The sequence below is a fragment of the Bacillus rossius genome, chromosome 16 (genome assembly GCF_032445375.1).
Source record: "Bacillus rossius redtenbacheri isolate Brsri chromosome 16, Brsri_v3, whole genome shotgun sequence".
NCBI classification, from domain to species: domain Eukaryota; kingdom Metazoa; phylum Arthropoda; class Insecta; order Phasmatodea; family Bacillidae; genus Bacillus; species Bacillus rossius.
Genome location: NC_086343.1, coordinates 18104290 through 18117915, shown reverse-complemented (window position 1 = coordinate 18117915; position 13626 = coordinate 18104290). Strand labels below are relative to the sequence as shown.

Sequence of the window (13626 nt, the reverse complement as noted above, 5' to 3'; positions counted from 1 at the left end):
GGCTACAACCCAGAAGCCAAGCTATACTTCTGCTAGGGAAAGTCTTCGAAAATCCGCGAGACAAGCGCACCGTTAGAAATTCTCAACCTTAAATTTGCACTGGTTACAAGTTATCCTGGGATCTCTGTCAATCCAAGGTTATCTTTGTACGTTTACGGGTTTCGAATTCACTTTCTTTTGAACGTCATACAACAAAACATTCAAAAACCTTTTACGTGTAACCAGAAACCTTTAATTTTTTTTCTCTCTCTCTCTTTCTCCCGCGTGTGTGTTTACCTTGTTTACAACGTAACACATAACTCGGAAGTCGCAACTCGCTTAGCCTTCGTTTATTTCGGGTTAAATCTTCGTTTAAAAAAATTCCTTAAATTGACTTTTTTTTTTTTAACTGTGTGATGCTCGGCTATCCTGGCCGCATGAGCTGCACCTAGCGTCGTGAACAATGTTGTTGTTAGTACAAGTTTTTAAATTTTTTATTTCACATTGATTGCTGTTTATTTGACACTGCCGTATGCCCAGTTGGGATCTCCCATCGGAAACATTCCAGGAACCTTCCGACCTTTCGCAGCTGTTAGATACAACTGACTTTTGAACTGCAGTGCTCGTGATACGCCCTTTTGGCGATCCCGTGTCAGTTTTCGACAAGGAAAAAAAAGAGGCTGCCCAATCACGTGTGATCCGCCAGAGGAAATGACGTTGTTAACGAACAGTGAACACTGTAAAATAAAGAAAGCTTGACTATATGCAGGCGTATGCGACGTAGGGGAAACTCTAAGTTTAAATAGACACGCAACATTTCTGTGTTTAACCATTTGGCGCTGGGCTGAAATTCTGACGTCCTCTGTGTACTTAGCCAAATCTGCCTTGCCATTGGACGATTGTTTTGTTGGAACCGTAATGGAATATGTTTTTTTTGGGGGGGGGGAGAGGGGGGGATCACCCAGAGAATTCCCACCGGCTGAAGGGCAATGCCCACCCACGTTTTCCAATTCTCCCCCCCCCCCCCTCAAAATAATTTTTACCTCCCCTCCCCCCTGGGAAACGAACCCAGATTGCTTTTTAGATCCTAGATACCTTGGCCTCTTATCTTTTATCTTTATGACTCTGTATTCATCTATATGTACTTTGTCTTGTAATTTAGTACGAAATAGGCTACGTGGTTTCCCAAAATACAAAGTATGTTGAGTGCTGTTGCTATCACTCTGTTACTGACTGATAAACTACTCAGCGTTAATCGATTCATTACCTCAGAAGATAAACGTGTTAATGGCACTTGGATTCTAATGAAAACCACAGATCTACTAATGAAAAAAATATTGAGTTCTTGTTAAATTCAGTGTGGTAGGGGAAAACAACTTATAGGCTATGAGTTGTTAAGTCAACCTACAGGATTAAGTAATTATTACGTAAAACTTGAAGGAATCATTTAACTTTTAAATTATTTTAGTGCTAAAATGAGTATATTGAATTTATATTGGATTGTTTCTTTGATTGTTTGTATAGTTTGTATTTCATTATTTACCTATTGCTTTTATTGAATAAAAGATATGATGGTCTCCTGGCCAAAAAAAAAGTAAGAAAGAAATATTTGTGTATGCTTACAACCCAGCTATACTAGTTATCTTCCCATCTTATTCCATTATGTATACATCTCTACCATAAATTTTTAGAAATGCCTTAAGGATCTCGCTAATGTCACTGTATTGACCTTTTGGAAAGCAACAACAAAATTTTGAAATAAAACACACGATAGAACACGAGACAAAATCCAGTGATAGGAAAAGTTGGTATTGACCACATTTAGTTCACTATTAGGAATGAGTGGAAACCAGAAAATGCCGCTAGTTCATTTAGCAACAGTATAACATTATTTTTTTCCTTGTTATATTTTTACTGCTTTGTTTGAAGCAGGCCTGATAAAACGTAATTTATTCAAATATAGCGTAGTTTCATAAGAGAGGGGGGGGGGGGAATTAAAAAACCGAGAATTTTTACCACTTTGCTTTAGATTGCACCATCGGACAAAAAACGACAATCTTAAAAACCACGGCCATTAGCTGATAAAACTCTTGGTATTCGAAGTTAAATCGCTTCGCATTGTCGAAAGCCAAGATAGTTTATAACTATCTACAAATTATCAGCTGTCAAATGTGAGATAAAGAGATAATATATAATTATAAAAATTTTAATAAAAAAAATCGTGGGGTGCTTGCTTTCTTCTTTAATTCTAATAGTGACTGTCCTAAATAGTAGCCATTTGTGGTAGAAAATTTAAGGCAACTGATATCAAGCACCCTAGGCTTTTTTTTTATTAAAATTAATTGTTTTGTTTATTACTTTATTCTTATTTTCAGCTCATTAAAAAAAATTACGTTATACAGAGTTGTAGTTCATTCTTTCGTATTTTAACAAATTACTTAAATTTAAAGATTTTTTTACTTGTTAGTTCATACAACATAAAAAGTGTGTTTTTAGTTTTTTTTAATAATTATATTTTTTTTACTTTTTGGTTTGATTTTAATTAATTTTTTTATAAATTTCTCGACATGCACCAAAGGAACAATTGGTGTTATCAGAAGCATAACGGAACTCCCCTTGGCCATATAATGTTACGGTTACCACTCAAATCTCATAGTTGCTCTATGCACGATGACTGCGTGCTTTACGCTAGCACAAGTCATCCCTTCTCGCCAATGGCCAGTTGCACCATTCTGCTCTCCGATTCGCGATCCAATTGTCGTAGCTCAAAAATTATCTAAGAATATTTCCTCTAAACGTTGCGTCAACACATACTGGGACTGAACGAACTTCGTTCGCGTGAACTACAGTTCGTACGTTTCCAATCTGCGATAACGGGCAGCAGCAGTGTCGAAGAAATGTTAGATTCATTTCTATTGGCGCGCTGGAACGATATGAGTCGCTACAATCGATTGTGACACGGCAAGCAAATGGCTGATGCGATTGACACAAGATAGCAGCACATATTGGCTGTATCCGAATACATAGGGATGCGTCCTTAGCACACACATCCCTACATCCCTTAGCAAATGCAGCCACAATGTAGAGGACGCATTTCTAATGGATGGATAGTATCCGAATACTTTTACTGCTAGCACCACCTGTTGACTGTCAGTCGTACTAATGTTCACGCAGCCATTTTGTGTAGGGATTTCTACGAATATTCAGCAAAACGTAAATAATAAATACCTACCAATTAAAAAATAATGTAACGTGTATGTTATACATGTTAGCGATCCAAATAAATATACATTTTATAAATTGTAAACTTTAAAAATACTTATGAGTTTTGATTTATCCTTTAAGTTTAAATTCGTATTTTGATTATATTTATTAACGTCTTAATTTGTCTCTGTTTAAGTTATCACTTTCGCTTATAATGTTTTAAACAAATCTTATGCTGAAAATCTGAAGTAATATTATACACAAACAAAATAAAACCCGATTCCGAAGCTAATGGATGTAGGGACGCGTTAGTGGATGCGAGTGTCGCATCCCTAGAAATCTCGAATTAGTGGATGCGTGAAGGGATGCATCGGCATCCATTGTGATAATTCGGATTCAACACAAAAATGGCCGCATCCACTACGATGCACTTTTAGTGGATCCTTTAGCTAAGGGATCCATTAGGCTAGTATTCGGATGCAGCCATAGTCGCTTCCTTATGTTTTGAATTCTAATAACGACTGAAAACACATGCTGGTATTTAAAAGTTAATAAAAACCGAAGCAGTAGGAAATATGAATAGGTTTTGACTAAAAAAAAAAAGTTTCAGTTTTATGTGGAAAGTGATCTCGACGAAATAAAATATTAAAACATTAAACTAAAATAAGAATAATTTCAATATTTGAAATATTTAAAATATGGGTATTTTAGGTGAAAAGAGGTTGTAACACTGGAATAAGTAAAACATTTTAAACGTGTATTATAAGTGATCTGAAATTTTGTACATAATACTTCAATATTTACGTCTGACTAAATTAATGTGCATAGAGTCCGTGACAATGCCGGCCATGTCTGCCGGCGCAGTGTCGATCCGAGATCATTGTTATGAACCGAACCTCCCCGAGGGGCGGTTCACATCGAAGTTCCCGATGATCTTTGTGGGAAGCCTAAGATGCACATAAAGTTCTGCCATTCCCGATTACACCCGAACAATTCACCTTCGGCTAACCTCGGGTTTATTTATATATATTTATATTTCTCTGTTTATTTTAATGTAGCTATAAGCTAACCTAACTAACCGTCCATAGTGTTTTAAAGTGTTTTAATGTAGCTAATACCTAACCGACCACTTTTAATATTTGAATTCATTTTTCCTGCGCAAAAATAAAACAAATCCCGAAGTTGGCCGAAGGTGAATTATTCGGGCGTGGCCGGGCAGGGACAGAACTTGATGTACATCTTAGATCTCTCATCAAACAGGCAGGGGGGAGGGGGTGGTTCCCCCCCGAAGTGCGGTGCGTGTCAGTGCGGTTGTGGAGGGAGTGGAAGGCAGTTTTGGTCGGCCTTGTGTTCCGCTTCGGGGCAGACACGTGCTGGTGGTTCCGGAAGGGGGTGAGACAGGGGCGATGTCGCAGGTTTGTACCTCGCAGTTGGCGGCGGTGAGTCAGCCGACACTACTTCCTCCGCTGCTCCCCTCCCCTGCTCCATTCGTACGAACCCACATCCTCGAACGCCCCTAGTCGCAATCTCCAATCAGAATCACTCCCCTGGATGACGTCACAGTCCGGCGATGACAGTCCGGCCTCGGCGGAAGTGGTCCGCGTCAGCGGCGCCAACTATGGAGTTGGTGGTTGTCAGCGGACGTGCAGAGTCGCTTCTATGAAGCACAGCTATTAAATTATTGTCCTTGTGGGTGGTGAAGTTAAGGTGACGAGCCTTTACTTACACTAAGAGCCCGTCTACAATAGTCCGAACCTGTGCGTGGTCCGTGTCCTTATCCGAATGTGAGTGACGTCACATCGTCTCACCGAAAACTGCCCTGTCCACAATATTGCGATGTCCGATGTCCGAATGTATTGATTTCTAAAGTTGTCACCAGAGCGCAGTAAATGTGCCAAACCAAATGTTTTTTTGTTTATTGTTTTGATGCTTTGTAGTTTGAGATTGAACTTATGAAAGTTATGTAAGTTATAAGTGACTAACAACACCTTCCATTCTCTTCAATAACAAAAAACAAACACCACGTTTTCAAACGGGAACCGGAAATTCAAACATCGCGAGTGTTATGTTCTTTTTCTGTGTCCGAAGTACACAGGTTGGGACAAAAAGTTCAAATTGACGAATGTCTTCGGACCAGGTAGGTTCGGACCTTCGCCCACTTGACGCATGACGTCAGAGGGTCACGTGGACCAATCAGCGACGAGTGTCCTTCGGACACAGTTTAGGACATTGCTATTGCAGACGGGCCTTAAACCACATTTTCTGCTATTACGTCACACGTTAAAAAATACCATAAACATAATAAATTATAAAAATAGGCAATAAGCAGAATTAAGCTTTAATTATATGTTCAAAGATAAGTGGTAACCACTACAAATATTTACCCAAAAATCTAATTGACTTGTGATTAAAATTAATCATATGAATAATACACGCGCTGGAAAGTAATTAACACTTTAAAAAAATACGGCGTTGCCAAAAACAATGTGATAATCAGGTCCGGAAACGTGAATTATTTCGTTTTTAAATAATAAATCTTCCAATAGTGTTTTTCACTTGGTGGTACGGAATTTTTCCTTCTTCCCACTCTAGTCCGTGATAATATTTACATAGCCATTCATTCGACCGTTTACTTTTTTCGTCTAGTAGTTTTCAAGGATACAGAGGTCGGAACGTGCGAGTTCGAGTCTTGTCTCCGGAGGTGACGCTAATTTCCTTGAGCACGAACCCATTTTGACTCTGGAAACCTTGCAGGTTGCAGTACATCTTGTCGCTAGCAATGCTCGGTCGTAACTAAATTATCATCGAAAACGAAACAGTATTTATGTCAGAATTTTCACAAGTTTGTCTCGACAATTGTACGATGCAAGCCGATCGTGAAGTATCAGACCAAAAGCACAGGTTCAAGCAATTGGTAAGCCGCGAAGTGGCCATGGTGAATAGTAGGTTTTTCCAAATATAGATTTTTTTCTGTATGTATTTGAAATTGGCTAGTTCTCGATTGCCAGTTTCCACTGCACCTCGCCCAGTGTCCCGCAGACATGGCGTGGACCATCATCTGGACAACAAGCAGTGTCCGTGTAGCAACGAGTTAACGGCCACACAGTTTGGGGCAACGTATACAACCAACAGCCAGGTTCTCGAAATACTGTGATGCACATCACATTTCTTCGTATTCTAAGATCTGATTAAAGAATTTTTCGTGCCCAAGCCTGACCGTGTAAACTAACATCGGTTTTTTTTATAAAGCCAATTTTTACTCTTTAGACAGTTATAAGTTCATAAAGACTACGGGTTCGATGTAACCGCGGCAAATTTATAATGTAATTGAATCACATGCTAATAGTGAAGTGGTAACAAAAAGAAAATAGCCAGTCATGGGGACTGTCAACAGAAGTGAAAACTTAAAACTTTTTTTTTAAATGTGTAATATGACATAATTTCTACGTCAAATGTACGTAAGAAAATGATTTTGGTATTGTATCAGTACGATGTCAGCATGATATAATTTATCCTTACATCACTTTTTAGTCACAACAGATGTCAGTGGTATGCCAAAATTACGTAAAAATTCATTACCTAGCTATGACTTACCAGTGATGTCAGACCTAGATCATGTATTCACGTGGTCAAATTAACTTCACTTACTGCTACTACAGCATGTCGGTGATGCAAACTCACAAGATTTTACCCATCCAAAAAAAGAGTCCAACGCGCACATGATACAATCGAGTATATATACCATTTATTAGTGCTTATATATGCGTATACATGTACACAGGCCGCTGCGATTCGCCAGTCTGTGCGCAACACGTCACTAGCCATGTCGGGTGACGCGAACCCATAAAGTTTTGCCTCTACCAAAAATCGCTCAACGCGGCTAAATAAGTTTTCACTTCAAAAATAATTCAACAACCTTCCTTTATCTTTCCGGAGAACCTACAGAAGTGAAAGTGTGTGTGTTGAGGGGGGGGGGGGGGGGAACTGAGCTGAGGCTACAAACGTTCAAGTTCAGCTGATAGGGACCGGAAAAATTCGCGGGTTCAATGACCTGCAGGATGAACTCCATAGTTCTACGTACACTCGGTCAAATGTCACCCACTCATTGGCTGCTGTCTTGTGAGACGTCCCAACGTAGCAGCCTGTGATTCGATACAGCTTTGGTCGGGCGTTTCTCATTGGCCCAGAGTCATCCAGGTGAGTTGTGAGCCAATGGCAGAGGCAGCACTGAGGTATTGGTAACTATTTGTATTTTAGCCTATCGCGAAATGAATTCGCGAATTTTTCCGGTCTCTATCAGTTGATGGTTCAGTTCATTCTTCCTGTCGGGAGTCGGATGTGAACCGACAGATGAACCGAGCACGTGGTCTTTTCACACGCCACATTCCATTCTGGAGACAGCGAGACCTGCTCGTTGAAAATCCATTAGCAGTCTTCGCCTCCGCTTCCAGCCATGTTCCTGCAGGAGCTGATGGCCACTGTTCGAAGCAGCGGGGCAAACACTCGTTTATGTTTATCCGTCGAGATCAGCAACACATTTACAAAAACCTTTCCAGCTCAGGCGCGACGACTTCCGACAAAAATGACTAGTGACGCCAAATTGTTCCTGGGTTCAGCGACCTCCAAAACAGGAATCCCCATGCTTCTGCATATTGCAGAAAGCACCATTAGTTAGAGAGAATACTTTCGTTTCTAAAACAGGAATTTTTAGGTGTTATTTTTTTTAAATTTTTTTTATGAATTCTATTTAATTCATAAAAGATGGGGAACTATTCCATAAACATGGTACAGACATGCGGGATGCAATGGGTGTAGGAGAATACAGGAAGGAGACAGGGGGATGGTCTGGTTGAAGAGTTTGTCGGGGCAGAAAAAGAGTCTTAACATACTGGGATCGGCGACATTATGACGCTAGGTCGGCTTTCGTTGTTTTAGTTCACAGTAAAATTCTCGTTATTACTAATATTTTATATATCTTATATAATTGCACTTTAAATTAATCTAACAATTTTATATATATATATATATATATATATATATATAAATTTAACCATGTTACTCTCATGAAACTTTTTGTAAGTCTAAGTAATTATTTGAATTTAAGTATTCATATGGATATTTGTATGTTGTGTTGTGTTGTCTTGTCTTCTATTTTTGTCCTACTATTTGTTTTGTTCTTGTAATTGTTTTGTTCTAGTATTTCCTCTGTTCTAGTATTAATGATGTTACTGTATTTGTTTTGCACTTGTTCTAAATGTTTGTGCCCACCGTTGGAGCCTTGTGCTGTTGGTGTGGCAAGTCACAAATCAAATCAAATAAATAAATAAATAAATAAATAAATAAATATAGGTTTTTGATAACCAGGGAGCACCCCAGGTGGCGAGTGGCTGGAGAGAAGAAGGAAGCGAAGAATCTGAAGGCAGTGGCGTAGCCAGGATTTATGTATTGGGGGGTGTTAATAAGCATGCCCCCCCCCCCCCCCCGTATTAAAGCGGAGGGGGGGGGGGGGGTCCGGGGGTCTTCCCCCGGGAAAATTTGGATTTTAAGGTGTAAACTAGTGCTATTTTAAGCAGTTTTCGGTTCTTAAATTAAAACATTTTATTATTTTTTATATGAAATTTATTTGAGTGATGAATTAAAGCCGGGGGGGGGGGGGGGGTACCGGGGGTTTTCCCCCGGGAATATTTTCGATTTTAAAGTGTAAAATAGTGCTATTTTTTTTTTAGCAGTTTTCGGTTCTTAAATTTAAATATTGTAATGGTAAAAATTTTTTATTACTTTTTAATATGAAATTTGTTTTGAGTGATGAATAAGAAATTAATTAAAGATTTGTGGCTTAAGGGGGTGGGGAAGGTGTTTGAACCCCTAAACCCCCCCCCCTGGCTACGCCACTGGAACTGAACCAAGCCTCGTCGCAGATGGTGCTGCTGGTGCTGGTGCTCTCGGCGCTGCTGGGCCGCTGCCTCGGCTACCCGGGGGGCGCGCCGGCGGGGACCTGCACCTCGCTGTTCCCGCGCCACGGCGGCGTGGCACAGCAGCCCTCCGCCTCGCCCTTCGCCCTGGAGGCGTCCTCCCCCGGCGTGGCCCAGGGCGGGGTCCTACAGGTGGTGCTGGCCTCGCCCTCGGGCCTGCCCTTCGCCGGGTTCGTACTGCAGGCGCGCGATCCGCGCGACCCAGCGCGACCCCTGGGCGCGTTCTCCCTGTCCGGGGACCAGGCGCAGCTCATGGACTGCGGCGGCGGCAAGCAGGTGAGGAGGGGCCTTCCCTTGCCCCGTGTACCTGCCCTTCGTCTCCTCTCTGACCTTCTAGCCTTGCCCTTCTGCCCTTCATCTCGACTCTTACCTACTAGCCTTGCCCTTCTGCCCTTCATCTCCACTCTTACCTTCTAGCCTTGCCCTTCTGCCCTTCATCTCCACTCTGACCTTCTAGCCTTGCCCTTGTACCCTTCATCTCCACTCTTACCTTCTAGCCTTACCCTTCTGCCCTTCATCACCACTCTGACCTTCTAGCCTTGCCCTTCTGCCCTTCGTCTCCTCTCTGACCTTCTAGCCTTGCCCTTCTGCCCTTCATCTCCACTCTTACCTTCTAGCCGTACCCTTCTGCCCTTCATCTCCACTCTTACCTTCTAGCCTTGCCCTTCTGCCCTTCATCTCCACTCTTACCTTCTAGCCTTGCCCTTGTGCCCTGCATCTCCACTCTTACCTTCTAGCCTTGCCCTTCTGCCCTTCATCTCCACTCTTACCTTCTAGCCTTGCCCTTCTGCCCTTCATCTCCACTCTTACCTTCTAGCCTTGCCCTTCTGCCCTTCATCTCCGCTCTTACCTTCCAGCCTTGCCCTTCTGCCCTTCATCTCCACTCTTACCTTCTAGCATTGCCCTTCTGCCCTTCATCTCCACTCTGACCTTCTAGCCTTCCCCTTGTACCCGGCATCTCCACTCTTACCTTCTAGCCTTGCCCTTCTGCCCTTCAGCTCCACTCTTACCTTCTAGCCTTGCCCTTCTGCCCTTCATCTCCACTCTTACCTTCTAGCCTTGCCCTTGTGCCCTTCATCTCCACTCTTACCTTCTAGCCGTACCCTTCTGCCCTTCATCTCCACTCTGACCTTCTAGCCTTGCCCTTGTACCCTTCATCTCCACTCTGACCTTCTAGCCTTGCCCTCGTACCCTGCATCTCCGCTCTTACCTTCTAGCCTTGCCCTTCTGCCCTTCATCAATACTCTCACCTTCTAGCCTTGCCCTTCTGCCCTTCATCTCCACTCTTACCTTCCAGCCTTGCCCTTCTGCCCTTCATCACCACTCTTACCTTCTAGCCTTGCCCTTCTGCCATTCATCACCACTCTTACCTTCTAGCCTTGCACTTCTGCCCTTCATCACCGCTCTTACCTTCTAGCCTTGCCCTTCTGCCCTTCATCACCTCTCTTACCTTCTAGCCTTGCCCTTCTGCCATTCATCACCACTCTTACCTTCTAGCCTTGCCCTTCTGCCCTTCATCACCGCTCTTACCTTCTAGCCTTGCCCTTCTGCCCTTCATCAATACTCTCACCTTCTAGCCTTGCCCTTCTGCCCTTCATCTCCACTCTTACCTTCCAGCCTTGCCCTTCTGCCCTTCATCAATACTCTCACCTTCCAGCCTTGCCCTTCTGCCCTTCATCTCCACTCTTACCTTCCAGCCTTGCCCTTCTGCCCTTCATCTCCACTCTTACCTTCTAGCCTTGCCCTTGTACCCTGCATCTCCGCTCTTACCTTCTAGCCTTGCCCTCGTACCCTTCATCACCACTCTTACCTTCTAGCCTTGCCCTTCTGCCTTTAATCTCCACTCTTACCTTCTAGCCTTGCCCTTCTACCCTTCATCTCCTCTCTCATTTTTTAGCCTTGCCCTTCTGCCCTTCATCTCCTCTCTGACCTTCTAGCCTTGCCCTTCTGCCCTTCAATTCCACTCTGACCTTCTAGCCTTGCCCTTCTACCCTTCATCTCCACTCTGACCTTCTAGCCATACCCTTCTGCCCTTCATCTCCGCTCTTACCTTCTAGCCTTGCCCTTCTGCCCTTCATCACCGCTCTTACCTTCTAGCCTTGCCCTTCTGCCCTTCATCTCCACTCTTACCTTCTAGACTTGCCCTTCTGCCCTTCATCACTGCTCTTACCTTCTAGCCTTGCCCTTCTGCCCTTCATCTCCACTCTGACTTTCTATAGTGTTCTTAATTATGATCATTCACGTGATCTTTAACATCTCGAAAAATAATTTGAGAAATATCTGGTGAGAGAGTTTGTGACTCGTCAACAACTTAATGAGCGCTAAGGGAGTATATTTACAGGAAACCCCTTTATAATCGTACACCTTATTAATATCCTTAAAATGTCCTTAATTTTTCTAATTGAGTAAAGGCTGTTGAAATTCCTTTAACTTCACTAAGAATCCTTAAAAACTCCTTAATAGAATCTGAAAGCGTGTAAGAAATGGATGAATGCGGGTATTTGAAAGAATTTTTGTTTCCAGCTTTCCAGCAAACAACGCTTCGTGCATGTGTAGTACAATTGGTGAATTTCGGGCCACGTAACTAGGACGATTACTTTGTAATTAGTTTTTTTTATCTAACGTTTAAATTTAAAAAAGGTATCTTTTTTTTCAATGAATTTATTTATAAATTTTAATTAGTAATCAATTTAAATGTTAGGGCTATAATTATAGTACCTAATAATAAGCTAATTGTAGATAATAGGGCCTTATCTGTAAGAATTTGACTAAGCAACGGAATTATTTTTTAAATTAACTATTTTATATTGTTATTTTCTTGAGGGATTTCATGATCTTACACATAGTTTTCTACCTCTTGATAATGGCGAAGGAGATGAAAAAATTCCTTGATTTCTAACGAACCATGGATGATGACAAAAATATTAAGTGTGTGAAACTGTGGGAGCTGCTACAGTCTTAATAGTTTTGTCTTGAGGATTACTGCCAAGCCAGTAATGAGCAACAACTTATTGATGATAATTGTATCGGTTTTGTCATGATTTCAGAATTCTGTGACGCACACCAGTAAAGATGCAAAGCAGAAGTTACAATTCCAGTGGACTGCCCCCACTGATTACGAAGGACCAATCAAATTCAAGTAGGTATCTAAGTAACTGACCATAAGGATGTTTGTGCTTGTGTTTTGTTCATCGTGGAATGTTAAGTTTCAGCATCAACTTACACCAGCATACAAGCTCAGGTTGTTTGTGCTATTACCTTATTTTGTTTAAATTCATCAGCTTACTCGTATTTAACATAAAAATTATTTCTTTGAGTATTTAGAAAGTATGCGTTCAGATGAAGGTAGATATCAAGTGATGATATTTAATATTTTCTTCATGCACATTACAGGTTAAAAATTCAACCCCAACCAGTGATCATAAATGTATCATTCAAGGCATAACATGAATGGAAATTATAAAATGTCAAGTGGGGAAAAATCTTTAAGGTTGAAAGGAAGGGGTGATGCAGGTTTTTACCTGGGCCCATCTTATCTAATTTTTAGTGTAGTGTTAAGAAGTGAGGGGAGTTAGTCATGGCGCCAATCGCTGCCATGACTGGCCGATGGCCTCCTTGCACAAGATGTATGACACCTCTCCTGCAGGGCTTAAACTCAGCACGAGCAGAGCGTATGGGCTTCGGCCTGAGACGCACTTAAGTCTCCTCCCTAACCCAGACTCCTCCCAAATACACTTTATTTTGTACTGAGTTACACGCGATTTTTTTTGTGTGTGGTAATAATCTTACAATATAATTATAAAGTGAATTTCAAATTATTTTATAATACTTAATAAAAGCAAAATAAAATTTATTTATGTGGTAGCCATAAAGTATGATGTCCACTAGAATGTAGGTGCACCGTAACACAAGGGCGTCGCGAGGGGTGGGGGTAGGGGGGGAATTTGCCCCCCCCCCTAGATACCCTAAAGATTCAAAAAAATGTAGCCAAATGCAAAATAAATATATGTATTTTCCCACAACTTGCTCCCCGCCCCCCCCCCCCCCCACCTCCTTAGGCCATCGGCTGGCGACGCCCTTGTCGTAACACACACATTAAAGGTTTGTCATTGAGATATAAATTGTCCACTTGAGTGGGCGAATCATGGGCGTCGCAACCGGGGGGGGGGGGGGGGGGTGGAACGGGGGGGACACGTCCCCCCCCTAATAATAAAAGTCTTCCATTTCGTCCACTCCAATAATATATTTAGTTTCGTAGTTATATTATTAATATGATTTTTGTGATATATAACCCATATGTTGCGCATGGTGCATTTAGTCCAAATGTGGTAATGTGAGCACTTGTGTTTTTACAAAATTTGTTCTCTGAAAATATTTTTTATAAAAAATAAATTATATATTGCAACCAACTATAATTAGAATATTTAGGAAAGAAAAATGCCTAAAAACCACCTTTTTGCAAATTCAAACC

The 13626-nt window shown here is 41.7% G+C and overlaps 1 protein-coding gene across 3 annotated transcripts in view; it reads left to right on the top strand.

The window, feature by feature from the left end:
• LOC134540402 (putative ferric-chelate reductase 1 homolog) overlaps positions 1-13626 on the top strand; it is a 116589-nt gene that overhangs the window by 76580 nt on the left and 26383 nt on the right. For all 3 annotated transcript variants that reach the window (XM_063383117.1, XM_063383115.1, XM_063383116.1), the window contains 2 exons: positions 9102-9431; positions 12203-12294. In XM_063383117.1, the coding sequence (XP_063239187.1) occupies positions 9102-9431; positions 12203-12294 (422 nt within the window). The remainder of the gene's footprint in view (positions 1-9101; positions 9432-12202; positions 12295-13626) is intronic.